The sequence below is a fragment of the Coturnix japonica genome, chromosome 5, assembly GCF_054131305.1.
Source record: "Coturnix japonica strain WE chromosome 5, WE-NBRP24, whole genome shotgun sequence".
NCBI classification, from domain to species: domain Eukaryota; kingdom Metazoa; phylum Chordata; class Aves; order Galliformes; family Phasianidae; genus Coturnix; species Coturnix japonica.
In genome coordinates this window covers 33333729-33361682 of record NC_140667.1, presented here as the reverse complement: position 1 = coordinate 33361682, position 27954 = coordinate 33333729, and the positions used below count along the sequence as shown (strand labels likewise).

Genomic DNA, 27954 nt, shown 5'->3' with positions numbered 1-27954 from the left:
ATGGTGTACTAATTCATTGTTTTAATATCTAGAATCATGTACAGAGAAATGAAGGATTCTGATAAAGAAAAAGAAAGTGGAAAAATGGTAAGACTTCCATGCCTTTGTTTATGTTGGCTGTTTAAATAGCAGCGAAGTAAATCTTATTTGTAGTTTATGAAATGCTACATTAAAAAAACTAACAGTTTTCAATTAGCTAAAGGATTAGCGAGTGTATTTGTTAATGCATGTTCAAATATATAATGCATGGTGGAATCTTTCAGACTTTACAATCAGGAAAAACCAACATTTGGTGGTTCCTGTTGTAGGGTTGCTGGTCAGTAGAGCATGTGGAGCAGTACCTTGGCACTGATGAATTACCAAAGAATGACTTGATAACCTACCTGCAGAAGAATGCAGATTCAGCTTTCCTGCGCCACTGGAAATTAACCGGCACTAATAAAAGTATTAGGAAAAACAGAAATTGTTCCCAGCTCATAGCTGCGTACAAGGTATATGTCTGCATCCAGTCTTTTTATTTATGTATGGCTGTGTGCTTTGTTTTGAGTGTTCACAGGCCAATGGCAAGTTTGTGTTTTGCTGTTTTGTTTTTTTTTTAACTTCTGTTAAATATAGTTCTTTTAAAGCATATTTAAATTGTGATTTGAATTATCAGCAATTGAACTAAGTGTAGAACACGGTAACCATTCTGATTTTTCAAATCATTAACTTGGAGCACGAGTGTAAGAATGGCAGTATGCAGTTTTCATTCATGGCGTTTTTTTAATTATTATTTTTTCCCCTTAGGATTTTTGTGAACATGGATCAAAATCTGGATTAAGCCAGGGGGCCATTTCTACTCTTCAGAATTCTGATATCCTTAGTTTGGCAAAAGAGCAACCTCAAGCCAAAGCTGGCAGTGGGCAGAACTCCTGTGGAGTAGAAGATGTTTTGCAGTTACTTCGCATTTTGTATATAGTTGCTAGTGACCCTTACACAGCACGAACTTCTCAAGAAGGTGTGTGAGTTATAAAGCAAAGTTCCTCAAATGTTTTAGTGAACACAAAATAAATGATTTTTTTTCCTCTTCATTTCAGAAGGAGATGAGCATCCTCAGTTTAACTTTCCTCCAGATGAATTCACAAGCAAAAAAATTACTACAAAAATTCTGCAGCAGATTGAGGTAAAACTCTTCCTTACTTAAACTGTTTGAATGTATTAGCTTTTTTGTTGTCTTGCCTTTTGAATTGTTTCATACAAAATTTATTTTCTTTTCGTTTGGAGGAATAAATTCAGTAGTAGTAAGGAAGTCTGAATGGAAACATAGCAATAAATGTTATGATCTTTACGGTTAGAAAGTATAATTTTTTCATTTCATCTCAGTTGAGATAATTGTTGAAGTGATAGCAGTTTTGATCCCCAACACAGGCCTTGATATATATAAAGTGATGGTTTAGTTTATGTCTAAGCTAAAGCTGTATTTTAGAAGTAATATTTCAGTATGGATCATCTCTTCTACCACTGAATTTTTTGTGTCAACTTGCAGAATTGAGGAAGTATTTGACCACTTTTGAGCAAAGTTCAGAAATAGTTATCTTGATAATTACATACTGAGATTTCCCCACAACACTTTGACCAGTAGGTCACCAGTAGGTACTAAATCCCAAGGATTTAGTACAAATCATAGGGTATGTGCCAAAGCATCCTGTGTCCTCTCAAACACTAGAAACTCAACAAACGTCTTGTTAATGGCATTTAAAAACAAAAGGAAAGTCTGCTAGGAAGCAGGGAACTTGCTCAAGTGTAGGTGAAAACTCAGCTTGGGTGTATTGGCTGTCTATTCATTAGTTAGAAAATGGCTGGAACAACCTGAGTGTAATAATAGAAATACTTTCTGCTGTTGTTTCTTCCATTAAACTACAGGAACCCTTGGCACTAGCAAGTGGAGCTTTGCCAGACTGGTGTGAGCAGCTAACAAGCAAGTGTCCTTTCTTAATTCCATTTGAAACTAGGCAGTTATACTTCACCTGCACAGCATTTGGAGCATCAAGGTAAACAAACAAGTGAAAACAAAAAACCCTTCCACCTCTCAGATTGTTTTTATTTTATTTTATTTATTTTTCAAAACAGAGTTTTGAGTCATCCTAACAAGATACACTTGGCTTATTGAGCATTTTAGGCAGGTAGCAGGAAAAATAGGGAGACGCCGGGAAGCTTCAGAACTTTGGGATGCTTGTAACGTTTTTCATTTATTGTGTTAGAAGTCTGTGATAAGTAGCTTATCTTTTGTCTGATATTCTCCTGGATATTTTCTTTGAAGAAATTTCATTCTTCAGTACGTTATATGAAGATACAGCTGGATTCCTGTAGATAGTTATACCAGGTAGTAATTCAGTTGGATTGCAGTTTATTGCATAATGAACTAAAAAACAAAAGAGCTTTCTTAGAGTAACTGTGAATTAACTGATCTTTGAAAGTATAAACCAAAGCACATAAACTTTTGTTTGAGTTGGAAGGGACCTTTAAAGGTCATCTTGTCCAGCTCCTCTGCAGTGATCAGGGACACCTACAACTGTCTCAGAGTCTCATCCAGCCTGACTGTGAATTTCTCCTGGGATGGTGTCCACCACCTCTGAGCAAATGCCAAACAGAATAACCAAAAGATAGTAGATTTGTAGGTATTTGATTGCTGCATAGATGAAAATCCATATGAGAATTTTGAACTTTGCCTTCTTATAAGTACTGTTATTAGAGGCAGTTGTTCTTGCTTAATTGATACATGTCTTTTGGAACTATGGAGGAACAAAGGACCCACATAATTGCTGTAACATCAGTACTATGTTGGATTATTTTTTTTAAGTTGACTATGTTTCTTTTGTACTCTTATCTATAACTATGTAGGTAAGAGTTTTATTATGTTGTTATTACTCTATTATAACTTAATGTCATTTTAGGTTGGATGTTAGGAAACACTTCTTTACAGAAGGTTAAACACTGGAATAGGCTTCCCAGGGGGTTGGTCAAGTCACCATCCTTGGATGTGTTTAAGAGCCGTTTGGATGTGGTACTCAGAGATACAATTTAGCAGAGGGTTGTTAGAGTTAGGGTACTATGGTTAGGCTGCGGTTCGACTTGGTGATCTCTGAGGTCTTTTCCAACCTGAGTAATTCTATGATTCTATGATTTTGCATGTGAATGACTGCACTTCATCTTTGGTTTAATGCTTCTCTTATGGTGTAAGCAAGTAAATTGTGCTGAAAAACTTGGTCAGTATTAGCGGGTTCATGTGTAACTGTCCTGCAGCATAGTGTAACAACCTGTAATGACCGTCTACCATTAGTAAGAAACTGTAGGTTTTTCTGCACGTGTGATTTAAAGTATGATGCCCTCTGTTCATTCCACTATAAAGTTAAAGCTATAGTAATTCAAATCATATATTAAATGTTGTTGCTATTTATTATATTAGATGTTATGTTTGACCCTTCATAGCAATGAAAAATTATTTAGTTTGCATATAGTTTTCATAAAATATAAAGCAGCCCATAGTTGTGCATTTTGGATAATTCTGAAAAAGGTGAACTTTTTAATTGTGGATACTTTCAAGTTTTAAACAACTGTTTTGTGGGGTTTTGTTCTAGAGCAATTGTGTGGTTACAAAACAGACGTGAAGCCACTGTTGAAAGAACAAGAACCACAAGCACAGTGCGACGTGATGATCCGGGAGAATTCAGAGTGGGACGCCTGAAGCATGAAAGGGTGAAAGTTCCGCGAGGTGAATCCCTGATGGAATGGGCAGAAAATGTCATGCAGATTCATGCAGACAGAAAATCTGTTCTAGAGGTAAATTTGCCTAGCAGAGTGAGTTTAGATAGCCATTTCTCATGTACTGGCCAGGATATAACCAACGCTGAACGTTTCACTAGAAATTTCTTTTATTGTTAATATTCCTTGTGTTTTTTGTAGGTTGAGTTTTTAGGGGAGGAAGGAACAGGCCTGGGTCCTACCTTGGAATTTTATGCATTGGTAGCAGCAGAATTTCAGAGGACGGATTTGGGAGCTTGGCTTTGTGATGACGATTTTCCAGATGATGAGTCTCGTCAGGTCTGTTTCTGTTTCTGTTTTACATTCTAAGTGTTCAAAACTTATGTAAGCGAAAAATGAGCTAGATAACCAGGAAGGAAAGAACATTTAATCAGTGAGCAGCCACTCATCATAGTTCATAGTCAGGAATGACCACCATGTTCCACAGCTCCTTCTCACCTTTTTCCTTTATGACACTGAAAGTACAGTATAGTAAGTTAACTAGCACAGTAATACGATTAAATTCAGCTTTATCAATGTTCATTTTTATTTATGAATTTTTAATGTTAATGTTTGTTTTCTGTCTCTTAAATCAGGTTGATATTGGTGGTGGATTAAAACCCCCTGGTTACTATGTGCAGCGATCATGTGGACTCTTCACAGCACCATTCCCACAAGACAGTGATGAACTTGATAGGATAACCAAGCTCTTTCATTTCCTTGGAATTTTCTTGGCTAAATGCATTCAAGACAATAGACTTGTGGATCTACCCATTTCTAAGCCTTTTTTTAAACTCATGTGTATGGGAGACATTAAAAGCAATATGAGTAAGTTGATATATGAATCACGGAGTGACAGGGACTTGCACTGTACTGAAAGTCAGTCGGAGGCTTCTACAGAAGAAGGACATGATTCATTGTCAGTAGGAAGTCTGGAAGAAGACTCCAAATCAGAGTTTATTCTTGATCCACCAAAACCTAAACCTCCTGCCTGGTTTAATGGAATTCTAACGTGGGAAGACTTTGAATTGATAAATCCACATAGAGCAAGGTTTCTAAAAGAAATTAAGGACCTTGCTGTTAAAAGGCGTCAAATTTTAAGCAACAAAAGTCTGTCAGAAGATGAAAAAAATACAAAACTACAGGAATTAATGCTGAAGAATCCATCAGGTTCTGGGCCACCACTTAGCATAGAGGATTTGGGGTAAGAATTTTCATATTTGTAAGTGCACAAGCAGTATTGTATTAGAGACAAGCATTACCATATCTGATAAGAATTGAAATTTCTTCGTTTTAAATAGTATTATTGTGTGGAGGCAGGTGCAGTCATTAGAGATGTAGCAAAATCCATTTTGCTGTTTATAGCTATATTCTAGATCCTACTTGCTGTAGGGGTTTTTCTTCATACATGTTCAGGCTTTTTAACTTAAATGTGACTGCACCATGATGCCATTATGACTCTGTCAGAACACTAAGTACTTGCTGAGACCCTTACAAAACTTTGAAGCAATTCATTTGTTATAACAACTATTGAAATCTATTAAGCTTTTTGAAGTGCTTTTAAAGAGAACCCTTTGAGCTTTTCTGAGATGTGGATATGTGTTAACAGACATCAGTAGTGTGTTGGAAGATACAAAACTACTCACACCTGTGTGAATTTGGGCCAGGATGTCATCTTCTGTAGTTCTAAAGTATTTCTTTCCAAACAACACTAATAGTGTGAGTTATTCATAAAAATCATCTTACACCATGGGGATTATGTAGTTAGAGTTTGGTAATTCCTTATGGCCTTGTTGACTTAAGTGTAACATAAGACAGAGTGAGAGCAAGCACAAGTACCACCATTGAAGGTCCTAATTGTGTTAAGTCTCTCTATAACTATTAGTATTGGAAATCAATGTAAATGATTCTCTGAGACCGTGAACTGAATTAAACTGCTTAAGTTGTTTTGAGGCCGATAGTTTAAAGATAGAGAACTGCAAGAAAGTTTTGATTGCAGAACCAAGTAAGTAGTGAGCAAATACACGTGCATACTGTAGACAGGAAATATTTATTATTTACATAGTCCATTACTAATTGTAGTTTTCTGTATGGTACCACTGTTTAGGAATATGCAGAATGATCCACAATATTTTGAAATGGTGGAGAAGGGAGGATTCATTAATCTTATGTGTTTGCAAAAGCAATTGCAAACTCATTTCCAGTAAGCAGCTAACAATTTTTTCTGTCTTGAAGTTTAAATTTTCAGTTTTGCCCTTCATCCAAAGTGTACGGATTTACAGCTGTAGATCTCAAACCAGGTGGTGAAGATGAGGTAAGGGATCAACCGACTTTCAGAAATCTCAGCAGTAATTCTAATGCCCTGTGAACTCTTTGAGTATTTATATATTGGTTTTTTTTTGTTTGTTTGTTTGGGTTTTTTTGCAGACTGTAACAATGGATAATGCAGAGGAGTATGTGGATCTCATGTTTGACTTCTGCATGCATACTGGTATACAGAAACAGATGGAGGCATTCAGAGGTAATTTTAATAATGGCAGAATATATATTTAAGTGAACTTATTGATGTTCAGCATGTCCTGTTTTGAATTAGTGGTGTAGAATGGCTTTCAGAAACAAAACATTTGAGGATGTAGCAGGTAAATAGGAGATTTGTTTCCTAACACTTTTGCATTAGGTATACTGATACAAACCTTGGAGAGATTGAGTTTTGTTGATTTAGAAGATGTTGATAGATGTTTACTTGGCACTTCAATTGTACTTCAGTCGATGTTATCTCGTAAAACGTTCTTTTGGTGTGCGTTTATAACAGTATCTTGTATGTATTAAAGATGGCTTCAATAGAGTCTTCCCGATGGAGAAGCTGAGTTCTTTCAGCCACGAAGAAGTCCAGATGATTCTTTGTGGAAATCAGTCTCCTTCCTGGGCAGCAGAGGATATCATTAATTATACAGAACCTAAACTGGGATATACACGGGACAGGTACATTAGTTCAAAATGATTTAAAAATCACTTAGATGCATGATGTGACAGTACACCTAGAATGTTCCTTAGGTAAAGATGCAAAATTGGAATTGGCAGCCAATGAAGAGCAACTAATTTGCTTTAACCTGTATGAAATAGTTGTGTTACAAGAGACAGATTAGAAGGTACTTGGTGCTTTCATGATGAGGAGAAATAAAAAAAAAAAGAAAATGTTTTAAACGTCAAACTAGTGGAAGATTAAAGAAGTATCTTTATGTTTTATGATGTTTTATTCTTAACTGTGTGGTGAACAGGCACTGGAGTCTTACAGTGACTACTTAGGGACTACTAAAGATGCTGATATTTCTGTCTGAAGAAAAACTGGGGAGGGAGGCAGAACATCTGTCATAGAATGTTGTTGTAACTGATCATTTTAATTTATTTTAAGCCCTGGATTCCTTCGATTTGTGAGAGTTCTATGTGGGATGTCTTCAGATGAAAGAAAGGCTTTCCTCCAGTTCACCACTGGTTGCTCAACACTCCCACCAGGAGGACTGGCAAACCTACATCCCCGGCTGACTGTTGTACGCAAGGTATGGTTTCTTCAGGTTACCTTTTCAAACCAGTTAGCTTGGCAGTTGTATGTATTCCTTGCTGAGTTAAGGAAAATCATTGATGTGTGTTTTATGTTGTTGTTGTTTCAGTTTTCTTTCCTTTTCTAATTCATGTTGCTGTGCCAAGCTGCCAGTACTACCCTGTGTTTCAGGTCCATCCTCTGACATCACATTTGCTTAGAAGGGATACAATGTACATATAAAGTAGATAAATGTTTAGGTCTGTAGCTTTCCTACTGCCTTTGTTTTTTGGCATCCTTGTGTTGCAAAAGCACATGGAGTGAACAACTGCAGTAGCAAACGTTCTTTCTTTTCCTCAGGTTGATGCTACAGATGCCAGTTACCCGTCTGTGAATACATGTGTGCATTACCTGAAGTTGCCTGAGTATTCTTCTGAGGAGATTATGAGAGAGCGTCTGCTAGCTGCTACAATGGAAAAAGGCTTCCATCTCAACTGAGTTGTTGACTGCGATGTTGGACATGAGAAAGTGTTTTTTGATACTAGCAAAGCCTCTTGTGTTTGTGTGCAGAAAAATATGATCTCCACGCTGTGCTCTGACGAGACTTGCCTTTTTTCACTCGTGAGGAACTTGTGGAATAAGTTTGTTAGCTGCTAATGACAGAATAAATCCTTATAACTACACAGCCAGCAAGAAATTGGCACAGAACACTGTGTGATGCTTCAAGGGCTTGCACAACTGGAAATTAAGGTGGTTCTGTTTGACTGTTCCAAAGAACAGATCATCAGATTTTCAGTGTTCACTGATACAAATTTCTAACAGTGTATTTGTGTAAAGTTTGTCATTTAATACCTTGTACACTACAGTTGCCATCACCGATCCCTGTTTTGCTGGCTTTAAGCTAACCGGTCAGAAACTTGCTTCCTTAAAACTTAGAGTTAATGGGCATCTCCAGCTTTTTCTTTTTTAATGGTGCCTGCACTATTGGAGTATTTTAGTGGGTTTTTGCATATAATCATGCACAACCTTTTGTTTTCTTTCAAGTGGGAATATATTTTGATTTCTCAAATGCCCTGCTATGAAGATCAAATCCGTAAGTGTATTTGTGCAGTTCAACAATAAAGCTATTAAAAAGAACACACACTGGTTCCTAGTGCAAGGCACACTTAAAGCAAGTTTTACTTTTGGTTGTATTTTCTTTGTATATTATAAACATTTATTTAACTTGTTGCAGTTTGAAGTTTAAAAACAACAAAACACCCAATGTGTAAGCTCAACAGTAATCATTAAAATGTTTGCAACATACACAGCGTCTCCTCTGAATACCTTCTTCATATTTCTTATGTTACTGAGTCTATGTATGTGTTTTGAACAAGGGGCCATACTTTTGTCAAGGTTTAAAAGAACTACATGGCGATAGTTGATGTCACTGACTTGTCTGTGTGCTCAGCTCTCAACATTACACAGTGCAACTGGCAGTGATAACTTTGCAGGGTTTGGTGCTTTTCAGTGAGCCCACGGCCTGAGATTTTAATTCCTTATTACTGTGGAATGAAAACTGGGTCCCACGGTGTGGGAGGTTCTGCTTTACTTGAGGAGAAGTGCCTGTCTTGGTTTGTCACATTGGTGAGATGTTTATTGGTGGAAAGCTGTTCATGGTAAGGCAAAGCAAAGCAAAGAAGATGTCATGTAAAGTAATGTGTCTTTTAAACATATTTTAATACTCACTTTTCAAAAGGAAAAAGAAAAATTTAGTTTTATCTGTCTGTGTGCACGCTTTGTTCTGTGCCAGCTCTCTTTGGTAATTGCTCTTGCTTGGGCCCCTGCTGAGGAAAGGCTTGCTGAAAAATTCTGCCTCAAATATAGTAGCCTAAGGAATTTGGATTTCATGCTGAGCCTGCCAGGTTTTCTCCATATAGTTAGTTCTTTATGGATGGATACTTTGTGGACAGTTTGACTGTTATTAATTATTTACATTGTCAATTAAAGGAAATAGTTTTGTATGGGTTTTTTTTGTTTGTTTGTTTGTTTGTTTGTTTTGTTTAATGTATTTAACTGTAGCATTGTCCTGCAATGGGAAGGAATATTTATGTTGGCAACCTGCTGAGATAAAGGAGTAGGCTGCGGTCAGCTGGCACTTCGTTATCTATAATTAGAGATCAACATGCTAACCTTAGTTGGAAGTTTGAGTTTGTGTGGTAGTTTGCAAGAAATGTCTATGCCCTGTGGTGTCTTCAGTTCGAGAAGTTGGAATGCCACCTGTTTCTCAGGATGCTGAGGTTTCCTGGCTGGTAGGAGGAGAACTTGGAAGTTGTGAGCTGTAAACGTTTCTTCTGCACTACACTTCACTCTGTAGTCACTAGGCCTTGCTTTTTGTACTGTTTAACTGCAGCTGTCAATGTGCTTTCAAACACAGAGCTCTCGCTCTTTCAGTGTCCTGTTACACCTAGCTCTGGCTTGGGGGTCATGAAGAAGGAGCCTGATAACTTACATACCCAGGAAGGTAAATTAAAGCAATTGTAGATTGCTGACTTCAGTGACTTAAGTGATATAGCATTTGGATGCAAATGGCTATTTTGAAAAGAAAAAACCCACTAACAGTGGTGTTCCAAAATAACAAAGATATTGTGTGATTTACAAAGCACATACGTCTATTGTAAAATATCAAACCTTTTGATTTTAATTAATTTATTAATGTTATAATATTAAAGTGTAACTTAATTCTAGTTACAACACAACACAGTATGCAGGAATCTTACATACATCTACACTTGTATTACTTACATGTATTTTGTAACCAAAATCAGAAGATCTCTGTGGTCAAGATGACCAGCTTTTTGATTAAGGCTGAATCTAGTTTAAATGTGGTCATAAAAGTTACTGAACTTTAACTTTCAGTGCATATATATGAAAATAAAGAAGCATATTGTTGCTTTAAGAAGTGCCATTGAAAGATAGTTTGAAATTGTTTTTCCATATTTTCAGTCTGTCCAGGTCCGGCAGAATGCTGCAGGATTCGGAGCCGTACCTACATAGTCACAAGTAAGTTTCCATTGCTTTATTCATAGTTTGTTTAGAAGAAAAAACAATTCTTCAGGGACTTTTCTTCTGTTCTAGAAATGTTTCTGCTGTGTCCTTAGAAAGTTACATCTGAAAATAAAGGCTCAACCTTGTGGTTCTGTGTCTTTTTCAGGGTATGGAAGAAGCAGGAAATACTTTTCAGCTGATTTAAATATTGCATGAGTTGGTCTTGCAAAATCAAGAGCCTGCTTGTTGGTGTGCTTCCAAGGGTTTCACCATCTGCTGTTAAACGCTTCAGTGCATCTTCCTAACTCTCTGCCACTTTGTCGAGCACAAACAGAGGAGCAAGAATTCTGCTGGGGTTTGTTTCCACAATGCAGCCGTTTAGCACCATTTCATCCAGAATGATGTGCACTCTGTCCAGATTGAACATGATCTAGAAATGTTACAGGTTAAGTATATTTTCAACTACATGAAGATAAATCAGAGAAAAATCTAAAAGAAAAAAACAAACCAACTTTAAAAAGTAAGTATTAAGTGTGCTAGTTATGTGTCTATTTGTAAGGAAACAGGTCAGCTGATGCTTTTCATGGGCCAGTGCTGGAGATATTAGAAGTTGGTGCTAGAGAAGTTGCATCTTGCAGTATTGCAACACAGAAGTAAAAGAAAACTAAACTTGAATGTAGATGTTGGTGATTAATTTTACTGTCAGCCTAAGCACTTATCTCATGAATATAAAATGTTATCAAGGGATCATGATTTGAATGTGAAGATGCCAGTGTTCTGTATTTCTTGTAATCAAAGTAGTTTTTGAATTCTTAAAATCTGATTCTCAAGTATAAACTTCCTTGCCCTGAATTGCTGATGCTATTTGATTTTCTTGAAAATAGCTTAAGTGGAGTGTGATACAAAAAGGTAATGCATTAATCTAGGAGTAAATCTTGAGGGCAAGGATCAGTCAAGCAAATTGAACACAGATGTTTTATTCTGAGAAGTTATGGCTTCCTTATTACAGTGATGTGAGAAGTTTTAGGGAGACTTGTTCCATTCCTGCTTACATCAACTGTGACACTGACCTACATAGGGCAGGGAGGATCTGTTCACAAAGTCAGATAACATTCCATTCAAGTTTCAACAGGCAATAAGGCCAACTCCTGCTGGCTTTTAATTTTTGCATTCTACTAACTTCAGTGATGACAACACTACAGTTCCCCCAGAGTGCCAGCACTCACCCCTTCCTCTCAGCCAAACATAGGCTTCCTTCTTCAGTTACGTTCGCACCTCACTTTACCATACTGTTCTTGGCTAACAGTCAGACTTGCACGGTGAATAATCTTGGCATTTTTCCCCTTCCTGTAAGTCTCATGACTCTTCTCTGCTGTTACAACTCGACATGAAATAGTGCTCAGCCATTCAAGTCTTCCTGCCCTGCCCAGTGAGAGATGTTTGTGATTTTCAGCAACACTCCTCCACCTGTCACTTGTTTGGCAATTCACTCCAGATTTCAGGGTTTAAAGCCCTGAAGTCATAGATCCACACCCAGCTGAAAAACACCAGAGCAAGCCAGTCTGGGCAACTAGCAACAGGAAAAGCTATATACTGTGCGTACTGACATGTACATCACCCAGAGCTCTCATTTATAGTCTGTTTCCTGTAAGAATAGTAAACACAGTTCTGGCCATTAGATATCATGGCAGTAGAGGGTAATGCTACCTAATAAAATTGGTTGTTCTGCTGGCTCTTGGTAACTTCATGAGTTATCATGCCCTTTCAAAAGGCCCTACCAGTATTTTTTAGTCTCACTGGGAGTGTTTATGAGGCACATACTAAAAGGAGGTAAATGTGACACAATCCTGTCTCTCCTTCCCTGAAACAACTTAGAGGCAGATACTAAAGTAGGGAAGAAGGGAGGGGAAAATGCACATTCAAGTCATATAGAGACATTTTAAGATATCTCAGGATATTCCAGGCAAGTAATTTAGGGTGTGTACAACCCTAAGAGATTATAAACTACAACCAACACCTTGTGATCAGGTAACACACCCAGGAGCACAAACAAAATCTTTGTAGATTATAGCATGAGTACGTATGTGGTTTGCTACTATATGTGCAGTATTAAAGAACTTTGATTTCTTTCTGTCTGTATCATTCATCTTCAGCTAAAGGTTAGTTAAAGTCGCTGCTTTCTTTTTTTCTTCTTTCATCTACGTTCAAGAAATACCATGCATCGTCATTTCATCTTTTCAGATGTTTGCTTTAGGTACCTTCTAGCCTATCTAACAGCAGTGGATACTGTGGGATAAATTCTCTGAAAGTTTGCAAGGTGGCTGTTCTCCTTCTGTGAGTTCATTTCTGTACATCACAACCTTAGAGAGAAACTTGTGTCTTTGAGTAAGCTCTGCTTCACCAGTTCAAGCAACACAAAAGTCAGCTTTTGTAACTTTACAAGACTGTCATGCTTACCAGCATGTTGTTTCCCACAAAGCTGCTGTGATAACCCTTCCATTTTTATCATCTGTGGTAATCACACCAGGAAAGTGGCTCCTGTGCTACCTAAGCTGTGGTTTTAGAGCTACTTGAAATTCCACCCACTTATTTAATACATAAAAGCAAGGCTTATATCGTGATATTAACACATTAAGAAGCAGCATCACTGGGACAACTTTGTTACTTGTTTATTCAACTGTCCTAACAACACTACTGAATTAAAAACAAAACCAAAGCACATTTTAGAACTGCCACCTGTTTCCATCATACACTCAAGTGTATGATTGACTGAATCCCAGGATGAAAATAAACATCATATTATGGTCAAAATGCTTTACAGCCAACACACAGAAGCTCCCATAAAAGCCATGTGCTGCTACTGAAGAGGTAGTTATTTAACTAGCTGTTAGTTGGTCCACATTTGTTTTAGTTGTAAGCCTGAGATGCCCCTGTTTTCCTTGAAGGTACCGAGAAGAGAGTAGCCTGTGAGGGACAAAGTATGGGAGAGAAGGGACTTTGTGCTGCATTCTCCTGGTTCATTTTCAGTATTGTATTCTATGTGCTTGCAATTTCATGGCCATATTTTACTATTTAGTATATGTCTGTGTTTGGTTTTGTTCAGCAGTGTTGCAGCTTTTACTCTGCAAATCATAAATATGAGCATTTTTCTTACAGCTGTAAGGAAAGAAACAAAAAGAGTACGTGATGTCTGTGTCCTTGTCTATAGTCCCAATTTTCTCTTAAGGCTTTTCTTTCTTCCTGCTAATACAGATAGTAAATGTCACTTCTATAAAGTATGATCAAGTGCAAATCTTATCTTAAAATGCTGCTACTGCTTTATTTGGCTCAAGACATGTTTATGACATTTATTTATTTGTGTTGTAGTTCATGTCAGTATCTTTTTTTTCTTCTTTTTTTACTTTAAATGGAAAGTAAAACCCTGAAGTGATCAGTAAGTCAGGCTGAAAGTTCCCCTGTGAATATAAACTTTGGTGTCTAGATGGTGGTTTCATTTAGTTCTCTCATAGCAAACTCTCTTTGCCTTTAAGGTACAAGGCTTATCATGATGACTGAAGATTTAAGTAGGACACCCTCATCAGCCATACTTTCTTACAGATAACAAAAGGTTGCTGTTTTAAATGGACAATTTGTGAAACCCCTGCATTGTCTTGACTGAGTCGGTGCTATTAGTTCCAGTATGAGCTAGAATATACTCCAAAAAGAGAGAAACAAATGGCTTTCTGATACCAAAAAGGATACATCTAATTCACTCTGAAAGAAAAAGAGATAATCATTCATTATTGTTCAATTTTCATCTCAAAGTCATTAAACATTACATATCCCTTCAGATGATAAACAGTGTCTTCAAAATAGAAAATAAAAAAAAATTAGGCTGACTAATATTGTCCAATGGACTGCACAGTTGTGCATTCTTTACTGCACTGCTCCTTTGCATTTGATGTGTTACCTGCCCCTAAAAAAGCTAAATTTCTGAAAATTTTACTTTAAATCAAAACAAAACCCCATTAAAGTCACTCACAAGTAACAACTGGAATATATGTAGTGCTGTTCCAGAGAACAGACGGAAAAACAGCACCTCTGCTTACTCCATCTTCAGCCCTATATTCCCTCTTCCTCTGCAAAATCAAGATGGCAGTGCAAAGTTTATAATGTAAATAAAGACAAGACTGTATCCCCATGGTGGTGGTGGCTGTGGCAGGATTTATTAGGATAGAGACAGCAACTGGCCCCTTACTGCTAAGAGCTATTGCTTCAGAGCAACCAACTTTATTTAAGTGAAGTGTCTGAGCCCTTGTGTTCTCTCTAAAGTCTGCAGATGAGATAGGTATCTTCAGCAGTTGCCTCAGCAAACTTGAGACATGACTCACTTTCTAGAGATACTTGTTTGTCTCTGCTCCCTGTAATGGGAGCATAGGATGACCAAACATCTGACTGGGGTGCTTCAGTTAAATGTTTAAATTTAGAAACAATTAGTCACAGCCTCAGATCCTGCGCACTTAGGGCTGAACTTCCACAGCCTCTGCTGAAAGAAAAATGTCTGTTCCCACAGAATATCTGTATCTGCTACTGAGGGAATTTACTACATTTGTTGATATCGATTCCACCATTTACAGACTAGCCCTGGAATTTTAGTCAGAGTTTGCACTGATAGAAGTACAACTTCTTCTGTAGCCCAAAGATACTCTTAATCAGACTGGTGTGCAGGTCACCGAGTGACCTTGCCATCCTTCACTTAGAGATTTTTATTCATCACAAAACTGTATTTTAACGAGTTTGCTCGGTTGAACTTCCTTATTATTAAAAAGCAGTTGAAAAGATTGGAGTGCGTATTCTAAACAGTACGCATGGTTCTTCCTGAGCAGCCATTACGCAAGTGAAGGTGATTCAGAGTTACATATCGTAGCACTTGCAGTTAATTCTATTAAAATTTGTTCTTCTCCTTTAATTCAAGATCTCTAAACTCCATCAGACAAAACAGAGTGTGAAAATGTTTAAAGCTCACAAACCTAAAAAATAATAGATGAAGTGTCAATCTAGAGAACAGGTATTCTTTCCTTTCCCAGAGTTTTGTTTCCATTGTTGTCATCGTAATTTGGTCTTCTAAAATAGTGCAAATCCTAAACGTTAATCCATAACAGTACAAACTTAAAATATTCCTTGCTCTGTGGTTATTGACAGAAACCCCAACCAGAATTATAGCCGCCTTCTTCAGTGTTCTACCATTTATTATGTTATACGCAATTGAAAATAGGGCCGTGGAAAGGCACTACATTTCTTTAAACGATGAAGAGTATAGAAGCTTTTTTCAGTCAAGTCCTTGAATTCATAAAGGAAGCTCTGCCAGGTCTGCTTTGGATCTACTACATAAGCACCATAAATACTGTGTGATGATCTCTTGTATATGTAATTACCAATGTAATACTCTCAAACTAATGGACTGTGAAGGAAATTGTATCCAACACACTTTAATATAGCCAAACTTAAATTGTCCTTAAGTATTATTCAACCCAAATTTGTTTAAAATGAGATTATAATAAATTCTGTATTAGCTACTGCCAGAAATGTAATTTATAGCACATATTCTAACCATTGTTATTATGCTGCCTTTTCCAGCTTTCTGATAACAAAACATTAAAAGAGAAGGTGTCATTTGAACTGGAGGTAGCTCTGTCTTTGAGTCTTCAAAGAAAACCAAACATGTTCACAGGAGTGATTGTATCAGATGGCCCCTGTAGAATGATGACAGCATGGGGTGCACAAGAACATTCTGGCACTTGAGATTTCATTTGCTCTATCCCTCTAATTTTGTTGTTCAGTGAGATTAATGTCAGCTTCCTGCTTAATGCTTAAACTGTCTTCATCATGAGTTTAGGATTTAAGGAACAGAACTACACTGCTTTAAAAAAAAAAAAAAAAAAAAAGTAAAAAATGTTTTAAAACATAAAATGCCAGTGGCTATTTTGAGAGCAATGACCTAAAGAAATCCCTGAATATAAGCATATAAGAACATGCTTTTCTACCAGAAGCATTTCTGGTATTCCTTGTCAGATGATACATAGACCATGCGTGCTTTTACTTCTCTGAAAAATCAGCTAATACTCTTAATAATTTTTTTTGTTGTTGTTGCCAGTGGTAACATCTTTGCTGCTGTTTTCAAAGTGATGTTTGAATATATATAGAAAAAAATCCCCCCTTTTTTTTCCTTTGAAAAGACATTCCAGTAGAGCTTAGTAAAAGAAATATATCACAGTAGGTTCAAAGTCTCACTCACCACTCTGCTGAAGTATTTGTCCAGAACCTCCACAAAATTATGAATTAGTTCATATACTGCCATCTCATTCTGAAAGCAAGTTAAAAACAATTTAATGTCTCCGGGAGTAAGCTTAAAATTAATTCCAAGAACTGTAAATCAATGTAAACGCTTCAGCTCAGACTCGGCCTTCAAGGCTTATTAAGTAACTGTACTCAGTAATTTTCAGTCAGATAACTTTTTTTTTTTTCCCTCCTTTTGTTTTAAAAATAAAATAGCATCTTTCTAAGTAATAGTATGGATTTTTGTCCTTTATCCAAGGAAGCTGAAAACACAGGGCAGCTGGGAATTCATTACACAGGAAACAACTGAGCTGACTGTAATGCTGATCTTTGTTAAGAAATCTCACCCCACAACTGTACAATTATAGCATCATAGAATGGATTGGGAGGTTCTTAAAGATCATCAGTTCCAACCTTCCTGCAATAGGCAGAGACACCTCCTACTAGATCAGGTTGCTCAAAGCCCCATCCAGCCTGGCCTTGAATGCTTCCAGGGAGAGGGCATCCACGAGCTCTCTCCAGTGACTCAGCACCCTCATAGTAAAGAATTTCTCCCTGCTATCTAGTTTAAATCTACCCTTTTCCATTTTAAAGCCATTTCCCCTTCTCTTCTTGCTACGTGCCCTTATAAAAAATCTCTCCCCAGCTTTCCTGTAGGCCCCCTTCAAGTACTGGAAGGCCACTATATAGGTCTCCTTGGAGCCTGCTCTTTTATTTACAAGTAAGTATTTTTTGCCACGTCTAATTGAAGTTCTCTAATATATACTGCAAATTCCGTGCTGGAGGAAAAAGAAAAAAAAAAAAAAAGCAAAAAAAAAAAGCTTGAGTTCTTGCCTATGATTACTACAAGCTTACGTTTAAAGACCACATATCATCTCTTACCTCTGTCTCATTGATTCCAACGACTACGAAAAGGGCTGCGTACTGTCGGTATACCAACTTAAAGTCCTTATACTCAATGAAAGAGCACTAGGCAAAAGCAGAATTTGTCAGTCATAGTAATTGCTGGTTAAGCTTGGAACATTATTAATCTTTCCTTCATATATAAGGCACATAAAAACCAATGGTTTTCTCAATGTCCAACAGGTAATTTTGATTTGATAGAAGTTTAGGAGGGTAACTTAAAACCTTTCATCTACTGACAGAAAATGTAGTACTGCTTCTTGTATGGATAGCCTGGAGCATGCAGAAGTCAAGCAATTTGTTCAGGGCTGTAATTCAAGGACAGTCAATATCTAAATTTTCAGTTAGAGACACTTACAAAAGAGTCAACTGAAGATCATTTTAATATTTAAGAATGCTCAGTGTTCTTACACATATTAACCATGTTAGATATTCAAACACAAGGGAAAAATCTACTTGTAGTTCACCGTAAGTCAGGAGCCAGTAGATGGTGCTGTTACACACAGCTTTACAGATAGCCTTTCCCTAAGTAAAACTGCTCAGTCCTTGAAATGGCAGCGCGCTGTTAATTCTTCTGGTGAAGTTTCCTTTCAGACATGCTCTTGCAATCAGTATGGAAGAGGTTAATTTCTTTAGTTGCTGTTAATTCTGGGAATCTGCAGTTTATACCAACCGTTTTTGGTATGATTTTTTTTCCCCTAGAATTAAGTGTGTTTAAACAGCCCTACTGGGACACAAAATTAATGAAAAATAAGCTGAATTGAGAACACAATTTTTTTTTACAAAAAGCAAAGCACTCACATTCACAGTCACACATCTCTCAAAGTGGAAGTCAGAGATCTCGAATTCTTTGCTAAGTTTGATACTTTTCTTAAAGAACCAACAGCTCAGTTATGTGAGCGATGTAAATCTGAAGTGCAATCTAACATAAATTCCAGAAGCTGAGCTTTCTGACTTTCATTCACAATCTGTAAAATCTTTAAAAATAAAAAAAAAAAGGAAAAAAGGGAAATTAAAAAAAAAAAAAAAAAAAAGCCTAAAAATGTAGTTTTGACCCAAGATGGCTGAAAAACATGTAAAACAAAACAAAACCCCAAACCTATGTTTTAGGTAGTACATGATTTGGAATCTTTTCTAACAAGTTTTTTGTTTAGAATTGGCGTCGTCCATGCTATTCCTCCACCCTTCTTGGCAAAGAAGACTAAGGTCTATCTATAGATCACTACTAGAGAAGCAATAACAGGAAAAAATAAATTATTCCTGGACTTCTGAACTCTTCCAAGTGAAGGAAGTCTCTTCTATGACAGTGAAACACAAATCTCCAAAATCATTGTAAGCCTCAGAGAAACATTTGTTCAATACAGAGTAACAGTTCATCTACATGAACGCTGCTGAGAAACATTTTTGTTATTCATGGGTACAAATGAAAAAATGACCTACAAAGAAAACTGATGTGTTTCTAGAATTACTTACATGCAATAAAATAACTGGGGAATTAAAAAACTTACTTGATCCTTTGAACGAGAGAGACAGTTTTTGATTACTTCAGCTTCCAACATTGTCCGTTTATGAATTTCTATGTGCTCATAATACCTGGAGAGCCTGGTCTGACCTTGTTTGTTCACCATAAGAAAAAATTTTATCATTTCTGTTTTGTTGATCTCAGCAATCAGTTTAAATTATTGATGCAGGAATTTATAGGAGTATTTCTGTGAGGAGAGAGAATGAAAGAGTAAAAAAAGAATTAGTTTGCATGGGAGATATAAAAGACTTCCTAGAAAGCGTCCAGCCCAGACTGACACTGAAAGGAATGGCAGGTTTGGCACATGACAGAAAACTACACATGGGGCTTAGGAGAAATTTCTAAGGAGAAATCTGTTAGTGTTAATCACTCAAAGTAGCTTAATCTAAATAAGTATTAATCCATACGGTGCTATTGAAGTACAGCCATAGAGTATAAATATGCCAGACACAAACTACAATGAAAAAGACTATCAAAAGGAGCACAAAATACGTTTTCCATACAAAAGCAAACATTTTTTTTCATGTTCTTCAAAGCATGCAGAAAAAGGTAAGCTGCATATGTATTCCATATATATATATATATATAAATAAAATTATTATTATTTTATTTTATTTTTAATGAAGTTTTTTTTCATCAGTGCCAGGAAACGGTCACTGTAATGTTTTCTGTTTGCCTCTGCTTGGATCAAGGACTTATTGGCTCTTGTGTTCTTGGCAAAACACGTCAGCAAAACAGCAGCTACTGCAAAAGTTATTTCTTCATTCCAGTTTTAAAGACTTGCTTCTTGCCTGGTGCTTTAGAAGTTATAATGCAAATACCCTCTCCTAAGATCTCAGAACTCCTGAGAACAGAGAAGACTATAGTGCAGCTATCTGTGTAAAAACTGCATCCTAGAGAAAAGGGAAAAAATAGAAAATCTAAATCTTATGTGGTAGAGATATGAAAAGTCCCAGTATATTGTGCTGACATCAACTACTGCTTACTTCTGATTAATATTGGCCATCTAGGTATTTTCTGAAAGAAAAGCCATCCCTGTTAACATCGCTGCTATTTGAATAAAATGATCACATTGTGCTGCAGTTTGCTCCCTAAACAAAGAACTTTAGACTTCTATATTAAATGCATCTGCACCAATTGGACCTGATAATCAGAATCTGTTTCTCAATGAAGTGTGATAACTACACATAACTATATAGTTATATACAGATTCAAAAGCATTGTCAGTAAGGAATATGAAACCATAGGAAACGCTGGAATTGTAATGGTAAGAGCTAATTAAATAAAACTTATTCTCCAATATGTATCACTTCTACCATAAGTGATTAGAAGGTGTTGCACAGGCATTTCTTATCCTTGAGAACCTTTATTGTGAGTTACAATCAGAGATGATAACTTTAATCCTCTTCTTCCCTTTACTATCCCATATGCACAACTCTTTACACAGGTAATATGTCTGAAATGGAAGAGTAGATAAGAGAAAATACCAGAGGATGCATCAGCTATCAGTGAGAGCTCTTCCTCTGCACTACTGTACGTCTGCGAGAAAGCTTTTATCCCTGTTACTCTGAAAATTTCTTTTTTATCTGCTCTTGTGTAGGACACCTACAGGGAACAAGAGTCCAGATCAATACAGATGACAACAGAGTCTGCTTGCAACCCTGGCAGTCTGTTTTCTCACCTCCTAGACAGAATGAACTCTCTTTATGTCAAGAAGAGAAGTGCCCTCTTGTTGATTCCCTCAGACGGATGAGTCAGGAATGTCAGTAAGTGCTGCTGAAGTGTACGCTGCTTGTCCAGGCTTTGCACTCTTCAGGGAGTGGAAATGGTTCTCTGAGAAAGAACAAATGAGGCAACTGAGACAAAAAAGGCCCAGATGGAAGTGTATTAAGGAATCTTCACTGACAGGTGGCATCTCAGGCTGACATTTATGATCAAATGAGAAGGCAGCTCCTATATAATCTTTTCTGCATTTCATGTATGGCCCTGTTTTTTTTCCTATTCTGTATTGCCACCTTAATTTTCAAAGGGGCAAAACAGAATAGATGCCTTAATGCTCAGAGGAATAAAAAAAGAAAAGTATGCCAGTGAGATGAATCAGTGCTGTCCTTGAAGAAAACTGGTGTCTTCTGAGTTACCACTAAGGAATACCTAACAGAAAAAAACCCACTTGTGAATTGATGTACACGTATTCTACTGCAGGATTGCCCCTAATCCTAATTATTCCTTTGTTAATCTTCCTACGTGATTAATCCCTTTCTGGTGTCATGACTAATGTGACTGTTTATTCTTTCATTAGGCCTGTACTGTTTTACCTGCAAAAAAAAACTTCAGCCTCAAATTATTATAATTTTTAAATGCTTACAAATGCTCTTACCCAGAATCCTTATAGAAATATGAATTATGCTGTAACAGAGGTGGAGCCATTGTAGTACTCAAATGTGTCACCTGTCTTTTATGAGACAGGCATCATTCACAGTATTAGAGCAGGTGATTAACATCTGCAGAGGAGAGGCCGGCAGTATCACCTGCTATTTCTCTAAGTATGTTGTTCTGAGCATCAAGCACAGCTTCCAACATTTTTTCCTCACACAAATGACAGTAAAAGCACACAACCTTCTGCAGAAATCTTGGAATACATTTTTTATCTGATTTACATGGGAAATTATATATATATGTGAAATTATATATACATACGTGTGTATATATGTAAACAATGCATGCAAATATAGCTGTGTAATCTGGCTTTGAGAATAACTCCAGTATTTCCTTTAAGAACAGCTGTGAAAGAAAATCACCCATGTAGTTAAAAAAGCCACCAACACACCATATACTTGAATAATCTGGGGAGAAAAATAAAGATGATCAGACTGCTTATTTCTTAGCTTTCAGATACAGAAAACATGTTAAAATATTTCACATGTTTAGGATGCAATGAGATCTGTGAGGTATAATAAAAAGCACACCGCACACCTGTGCATGTTGATGGGTGGAGAATGTTCCATTGCTCCATCAAGTTCCATGTGTTTCAGGATCTAGTTTTTATGTTCAGCAAGCACTATAATTACAAAGACAGCTCTGTTTCTTCCAGTGCAACTCCTGCATGCTTCTCTGGGCACTCTCACGGGCATGCCTGCATATGTGTGTGCGTAAATGCTCAAATCCAACATGAATTACTATGCCTTTCTGCATACAGAATCAAATGCTTCAAGAGAACTGGTGATAAGATGTGAGCCTTTCATACCGCTGCCATTATTTTGCTCATTTTAGCAATGAAAAGATGTTGCTCTCTGAAGGCTGTTTGTCAGGAATGAATAGGCAGCCTCATTCCAGGTCAGTGGACAACTGTCTGTATCACAAATGGGTTCACAAACAGAAGACTGGAGGGGACTACCCAGATCCTGATGGCCTGTCATGCCCAGCGTTCCCTGTCACAGTCAGCCATGCATTTGAAATCCAGTCCAGAATAGCCTACAGTATCTGCTTCTGCATCTACAAAGCAGCTGTGATACACTGTAACATCATGAAGACTCTGAGAAACAAAACCCAAACCCACAAAAATTCCATACAGAGAAGACATAAAACATCTTGAAATCGTGGTCCTTCCTTCCAAAGTGCCAAAGTGTGAGCCCCTGACTGGCTTGTCTATTTCTTCCACAAGGGGTTTCTATTGTGTGGCACACACATAAAGCACACTCAGTGTAACTCCTGTGATACACACGCATTGTTACACTGTATTAGATCTCACCCTCACTGAAGTATCTCTTGCAGATAAATAACCGTGAGAGAAAACTGGAATCATGACTGGTGTTTGTGACTCACTGCAGCAGACTGATGCAGCATGAAGTTGTTGATGACCTACACCATAACTTTAACTCATTCTACACCAACAGACAAGCTGAAGATTTAATGACCCTGGCTCACAAAGCAAAATGCTTCTGGATTTTTCTGCCCCTAAGCAAGCTCATTTTCCTCACCTGATTGTATATATAACTCCAGCTTTGTACTCAAACTCAAATCCACCCAGTTTTGCTTCAAAACACCAAAATGGAAGCTGTGAAGGACATGCTTCCAGGATGTCAATGTCAGCTCACTATGCAGCGTAACCTGGTGAGGCAGCGCAGACTGTCCCTGTTGGTGAGTCACACCCCTGTACGCCTCTGTTCAGATACTTGCTGAGACCTCTTAGAGAGGCCAAGCCTGCAATACCTGTTCTGGGGATAAAAGGAGGTCTCACATCTCCAGTGCGGCCAGCCCAGCAGATCTCACATGCAGTGATAGAAAAGACAATTTTAATCACATCTCCAATAGCTACAAGCACTTAACACTAATTTATTTTGTCCAAGATTTCACCAATATCTGCACATACATACTCGTAGAACATAAAAAAGAAATACAACCCCAGTTTGAGACCTCAGGCAGTAGATTTGTGTGACGAATTCAAACCACTCTAGTCGACATTCACAGATCTAGAAGTTATTATGAGACATCAAAGTTCTCCAACACTTTAGGACTCTGAGTTAAAGGACAATTAAGAGATCAAATCTAGCAAACAAGAAACATGTGGCTATATTTATATATATATATTTGTTTTGACAAGAATTAAACAGTCAATAATTCACAGCATTGTCTATAAATTAGATGATTTTCTGGACACAGAGGTTTTAATTGTGTTTTATCTGTACTAAATGTAGAAGAAAATAGATTAATCTGGAATTTAAAATGGCCCAGTGGTAGAAGTGCGAGCAGGGGACAGCAGGTGGGCACTTTGGAGGTATACATTGGTCTGATCAACTTCCCAGCTATGAATCTACTGTGAAAAAGAACGTAGCAAATGAAGACAGTTCATACGGTTGATACCTGTGTTCTATTTATTTTTGTTGTTGTTCTGACTGTGGACAGGCTTTACTAAAAGTCGTATCGATCAGAGTGACCATTTTTGTATTCTGGGCCTTAGCCTTCAAATTATTGTCCACCCAGAAATGAAACAACTTTGTCAATGTGGCTTTGAAATAAATCACCATATTTAACTTCAGGATGAGGAATTTTAAGAAAAGCAGCCTTACTAATCTGGGGAAGCCAAGGAGGAAGGAAGCAGCAAAAAAAGTTTTCCTTTGCAGAGCGGTTGTCAGCATGCTGCCTGAATATAGTAACGGAGCTAAACTGCAGCACTTCCAAGGTAATGGGCAATGAGGAATGTCTCAAGGGCTGGAGTAAAACAAAGGGCCAAGAGGACTGTGAGGTAAGGGGCAATTTTTGGTCACGATTTGATACTGTCTGGGGAGAATGAAAAAATCTGCTGAGGTGGAAAAGTTGGATTCAGACAGGCTGATCAGTGTGGAAAAGGGAAGACTGAGGAAATGATGGTAGGAAATGACTTAATGGAGAAAAGTCGGATAGGAACTGGTAAAACAACTGAAACAGCAACATGCACCTGAGGTCAGCAGAGAGGAAATGCCAGCACTGGGACAAGCAGGATTTATTTTTCGGCATTTAATACAATTACAGCACTGTCAAGAACGAGCCCATTAAGGACACCATCCATGTTCCACCCATATATACAGCATATGCATTTTTAGGGAAGTAAAACCGAACCCGTGTGTTATTTGTGAAGGGGTGGCCTACAGATCCACCAGGACGTGGTGGGCACTTGGTAGCGCTGCATTTCAGGGCAGTGCTGTGCAGCCCATCTTTCACCACGTCCATGCTGTGCAGCCAACCCGGGCTGTGCTGCCATGGCACACCAAACCTGCTGCTAATGTGTGCGGGGAAACATTACACAAACCCCTCAACTACAACAGCACGAAGACGACCTTCATTACAATACAATTAGGATCGGGCACCGGCAGAGCACGTTCAGCCAACCTGTTCTAGAACCACCTACTTGTGAGACACACCGAGCAGCGCCCAGCACAGCCCGGCGAGGCACAACCGGAGCGGCCTTACAGCCCCTCCCGAAAGCGGCCGCCCCCCGCCCGCTCAGTGAGCAGTATCGGTATCGGTATCGGTATCAGTATCAGTACCAGTATCGGTATCAGTATCGGTACCAGCATCAGCCCGCACTACCCCTCAGCACAGCCCCCCCCAGGTCACGGCGCTCACCTCCCCCAGGCGCATGCGCGCTCCGCCGCCTCGAAGGGCCGGGAGGAAGGAGCGGAGGGGAGAGGGGAGCGAGTTCCCGGCATGCCCCGCGCGCCGTGCCGCTCCCCCTTCCCGTGTGGGTGGGCCGAGGCCCGGCGGGCTGTAATGGCGGCTGGCGGCGGCTGGGCGCTGCTCTGACACCCGGATACCGCTCGGCGCGGCCCCCCGCCTCCCCGTACCCGGCCCGCCCCCTCCCGCCCGCCGCAGCCAGCGCCGCTCGCCCCCTCCCCGGCCCCCGTTCGTGGCCCCCCGCCGCGGGACGAGAAGGAGGGCTCCCCGCAGACAATGGACGAGCACCCCGGAGCCGGAGGAGGCGGCGGGATGGCGGCCGCGCCGAGGCCGCAGCAGCCCTCGCCGCAGAGCGGGGGTAACGCGAACCTGCAGCCGGGCGGGGGCTGCGCGGGGGCCGGAGCCGGCGGCGGAGGGCAGCAGCAGCCGCAGGGCCCCGCGGCCCCGGGCGGGCAGGAGGCGGCGGGCCCCGCCGAGCTGTCCCGGCCGCAGCACTACACGATCCCGGGGATCCTGCACTACATCCAGCACGAGTGGGCCCGCTTCGAGATGGAACGGGCGCACTGGGAGGTGGAGCGGGCCGAGCTGCAGGTACGGGCCCAGGGTGGGCTCCGCGCGCGGGGCCGGGACCGGCTCGGGGTCTCGGGGCCGCACGGGAGAGCGGGGCCGGCGGGTCGCCGAGGCCGGGGCGGTCGCTGTGGGACGGGAGCGGTACCTGCGCGAGGGCCGGAGGACGAAGCGACGTCGCCGGGCGGCGGGGCTGGCGGAGGCGCGGCCCCTCACGGCCCGAGCTGGGCTCCCTTCCCTGGGGCAGCCATTTTGGTTTTTAGCATGGCGCCCGCCTGGGCTGTTGGCGCCGGAGCCAACCCGGCTCCGCGGGCCTCGAGGGCCGCAAAACGCCGGAGGAGGGCGGGCGGCCGCTGAGCGCGCTGATCGGTCGTGCGGGGCAGGGCCCGGAGCGCCCTGACAGCTGCGGTCCCCTCCCCGAGCACAATGACTCGGGGGCTCTCGGAGCCCGGCCCTGCTCAGCCCTGGGTGCTGCTTTGGGAAAGCCGCGGCCCGCGGGCGTGGAAGGATACGGCTTCACCGGAGCTGAGCGAGCGGCTCCTTCGGGGTAGCGGGGAGGCGGCGGTGCCTGCCGAGGTGGGAGAACGCTAAGAACGGGGTCGAGAAATCTCGCAAGCAACGGACTTGACCGGGTGCTCACGGTGGAGACAGGTCGAACACATGCTCTCTTTCCTTCCTTTTTGTTTCTTGGGAGACCTCACGTGGGAGAAGCAACTGCTGAAGAATAGTGAGGAGCTGATGGGTCTGCAGTGTGATCCTTGTCCTACAAATACAAACTCTGTGTCAGGAGCAAAAATTGAACAACTCTAGAGGGCAGGGAGCAAGTGCTTGAGTTCCAGCATAGATCTCTGGCCATAAATGTTTGCTTTTCATAATGGAAAAGATCTCTTGTATTTACGTGTTCATATAAAAAATAAAGCCACGCATCACAAACTTATGTTCAGTTTATGAAATCTACAGAATCTGAGGCATTTGTCTATAAGTCGTGCATTTTTTTTTCTCCTATGAAAACACAACAGTTAAAATTGTTTAAAAAGAATGTTTCTAGTTGTGATTTATGCGTTGGGTGAATGTTTGTAGTCTTGAAGCAGCATTCCATCAAATCACACCTTAACTGCAGTTTGTGGAAACATGCTGCAGCAGCAGCCAGTGTTTGTGATGTACGTCTGTGTACATGTTGATGTATGTCTGTGTACATCTTCAGACTGAAGAACGGAGAACTCTACCTAAACATGGACAATTCTTTCAGGATTTTTCAACTCTTAGACCACATGTGTAATTTGCAGGGTTGTTGTTGTTACAGCTTTAATTGAGATAGGATAAAAGAAAACAAAACGTCACACCTTCCCCCTCCTCCCCCCAGGAAAAAAAAAATAAAAATAGTAAGAGAAAGAGATTTTGCTATTTATTTCACTTACTGCCTGATTTACTATTTTAAACCTTTCAGAACAGCTGATCCTAAAATCAGTGTGGTGGAAATGGGGTGGGTATTTTCAGTAGCAATGGACTGGTTCTCATATCTTCTGTAGTGTCTCAGTAGTATAGTACTGTATTGATAGGTAAATAAATAGCTTAGTGGTGTTCATTATCAAGCAAGACCATCTTGAAGTACTTGTGTATAGGCTTGTGACTTCACAGTGAAGTACCTCGTTCTATAAATGTAAGGTGCAGTTTTGAGATGTTGAAAACTCTGACTGGAAAGTGCTGGTGTGAACTCATGTGGCCTCTAGATACTGTGATGTGTTTCTGCCAAGTCTGCTGCTTTTTTTTCTATGTAACTGTAGTTTGTCATTCACAGCCACAATGTTTCATTTGCTTGTTACTTAGTCTGCCATCCTAGTTCTGACCCTGGCTTTGTATGTGTTGCTTCACTCTATCTGTGTGTGTGCATTAGGTCATGGGAAGCAGGTGCTCCCTGCCCAGTGTGTGTGTATGAGGGGAACTTTTTTGTTTTTTTGCTGACTTCAGAAGCCCAGGATAGAAGTGTGATCAGGAAGGAGGCAGGGAGAGTGTGTTTCCTTTGCATGTTAGATGTCAGCCTTCATAGTGATTAAGTTCAGTATGGGACTGTGTTGAGCGTGTTCTTTTGGAGGACGTGCATGAAAACCAGGCCCTATGGTTTTCATGTATGTGTGTGTATGTTTATAGCATA

At 39.7% G+C, this 27954-nt stretch overlaps 3 protein-coding genes and 1 long non-coding RNA gene across 35 annotated transcripts in view; 3 read left to right on the top strand and 1 right to left on the bottom strand.

The window, feature by feature from the left end:
* The window catches only part of HECTD1 (HECT domain E3 ubiquitin protein ligase 1), a 54442-nt gene extending 45819 nt beyond the window's left edge, over positions 1 to 8623 (top strand). For 6 of the 8 annotated variants that reach the window (XM_085549061.1, XM_015864927.3, XM_015864922.3 and 3 more), the window contains 13 exons: positions 33 to 87; positions 309 to 491; positions 787 to 997; positions 1077 to 1162; positions 1903 to 2030; positions 3618 to 3819; positions 3943 to 4080; positions 4377 to 4984; positions 6016 to 6094; positions 6208 to 6301; positions 6612 to 6762; positions 7193 to 7337; positions 7679 to 8623. In XM_085549061.1, the coding sequence (XP_085405187.1) occupies positions 33 to 87; positions 309 to 491; positions 787 to 997; positions 1077 to 1162; positions 1903 to 2030; positions 3618 to 3819; positions 3943 to 4080; positions 4377 to 4984; positions 6016 to 6094; positions 6208 to 6301; positions 6612 to 6762; positions 7193 to 7337; positions 7679 to 7816 (2218 nt within the window). In that variant the 3' untranslated portion in view covers positions 7817 to 8623. The remainder of the gene's footprint in view (positions 1 to 32; positions 88 to 308; positions 492 to 786; positions 998 to 1076; positions 1163 to 1902; positions 2031 to 3617; positions 3820 to 3942; positions 4081 to 4376; positions 4985 to 6015; positions 6095 to 6207; positions 6302 to 6611; positions 6763 to 7192; positions 7338 to 7678) is intronic. The other 2 variants (XM_085549064.1, XM_085549062.1) reach the window with 1 other exon arrangement.
* A 1366-nt stretch (positions 8624 to 9989) lies between these two features.
* Positions 9990 to 26486, bottom strand: AP4S1 (adaptor related protein complex 4 subunit sigma 1). Of its 17 annotated transcripts, XM_085549094.1 has the most exons (8): positions 25188 to 25219; positions 22059 to 22143; positions 20767 to 20918; positions 19072 to 19272; positions 17543 to 17629; positions 16620 to 16688; positions 14075 to 14098; positions 9990 to 10775 (listed from the first exon to the last, which is right to left on the bottom strand). In XM_085549094.1, the coding sequence occupies exons 4-8, from the start codon at positions 19207 to 19209 to the stop codon at positions 10647 to 10649; spliced, it is 447 nt and encodes a 148-aa protein (XP_085405220.1). In that variant the 5' UTR covers positions 19210 to 19272; positions 20767 to 20918; positions 22059 to 22143; positions 25188 to 25219; the 3' UTR covers positions 9990 to 10646. The 17 variants fall into 17 exon arrangements, 15 of the variants coding, with proteins under 15 accessions (XP_085405220.1, XP_085405218.1, XP_085405224.1 ...); XM_085549092.1 differs by lacking the exons at positions 22059 to 22143; positions 25188 to 25219 and adding an exon at positions 25951 to 26245; XM_085549098.1 differs by lacking the exons at positions 22059 to 22143; positions 25188 to 25219 and adding an exon at positions 25951 to 26245 and having other exon boundaries at positions 14087 to 14098.
* LOC146760754 (uncharacterized) lies at positions 10727 to 20823 on the top strand. The gene is made up of 3 exons (XR_014946664.1): positions 10727 to 10865; positions 17318 to 17381; positions 20686 to 20823. It is a non-coding gene; the product is annotated as an uncharacterized LOC146760754 (long non-coding RNA).
* Positions 25257 to 27954, top strand: part of STRN3 (striatin 3) — a 50799-nt gene continuing 48101 nt past the window's right edge. For 8 of the 9 annotated variants that reach the window (XM_085549075.1, XM_085549073.1, XM_015864939.2 and 5 more), the window contains exon 1: positions 25257 to 25826. In XM_085549075.1, coding sequence (XP_085405201.1) covers positions 25512 to 25826 — 315 coding nt within the window. In that variant the 5' untranslated portion in view covers positions 25257 to 25511. The remainder of the gene's footprint in view (positions 25827 to 27954) is intronic. The other variant, XM_015864938.2, reaches the window with a different exon arrangement.

Bases quoted from the DNA above. Each gene is read 5' to 3' on its own strand.
- AP4S1 (XM_085549092.1), bottom strand. From the start codon at position 19,209: ATGATAAAATTTTTTCTTATGGTGAACAAACAAGGTCAGACCAGGCTC. The intron at 16,689-17,542 runs GTAAGAGATGAT...ACTTGCTTTCAG, and splicing joins TTGGAATCAATGAGACAGAG to AATGAGATGGCAGTATATGA. The intron at 14,099-16,619 runs GTGAGTGAGACT...TTTTTCTTTCAG, and splicing joins ACAAATACTTCAGCAGAGTG to AGTGAATTAGATGTATCCTT.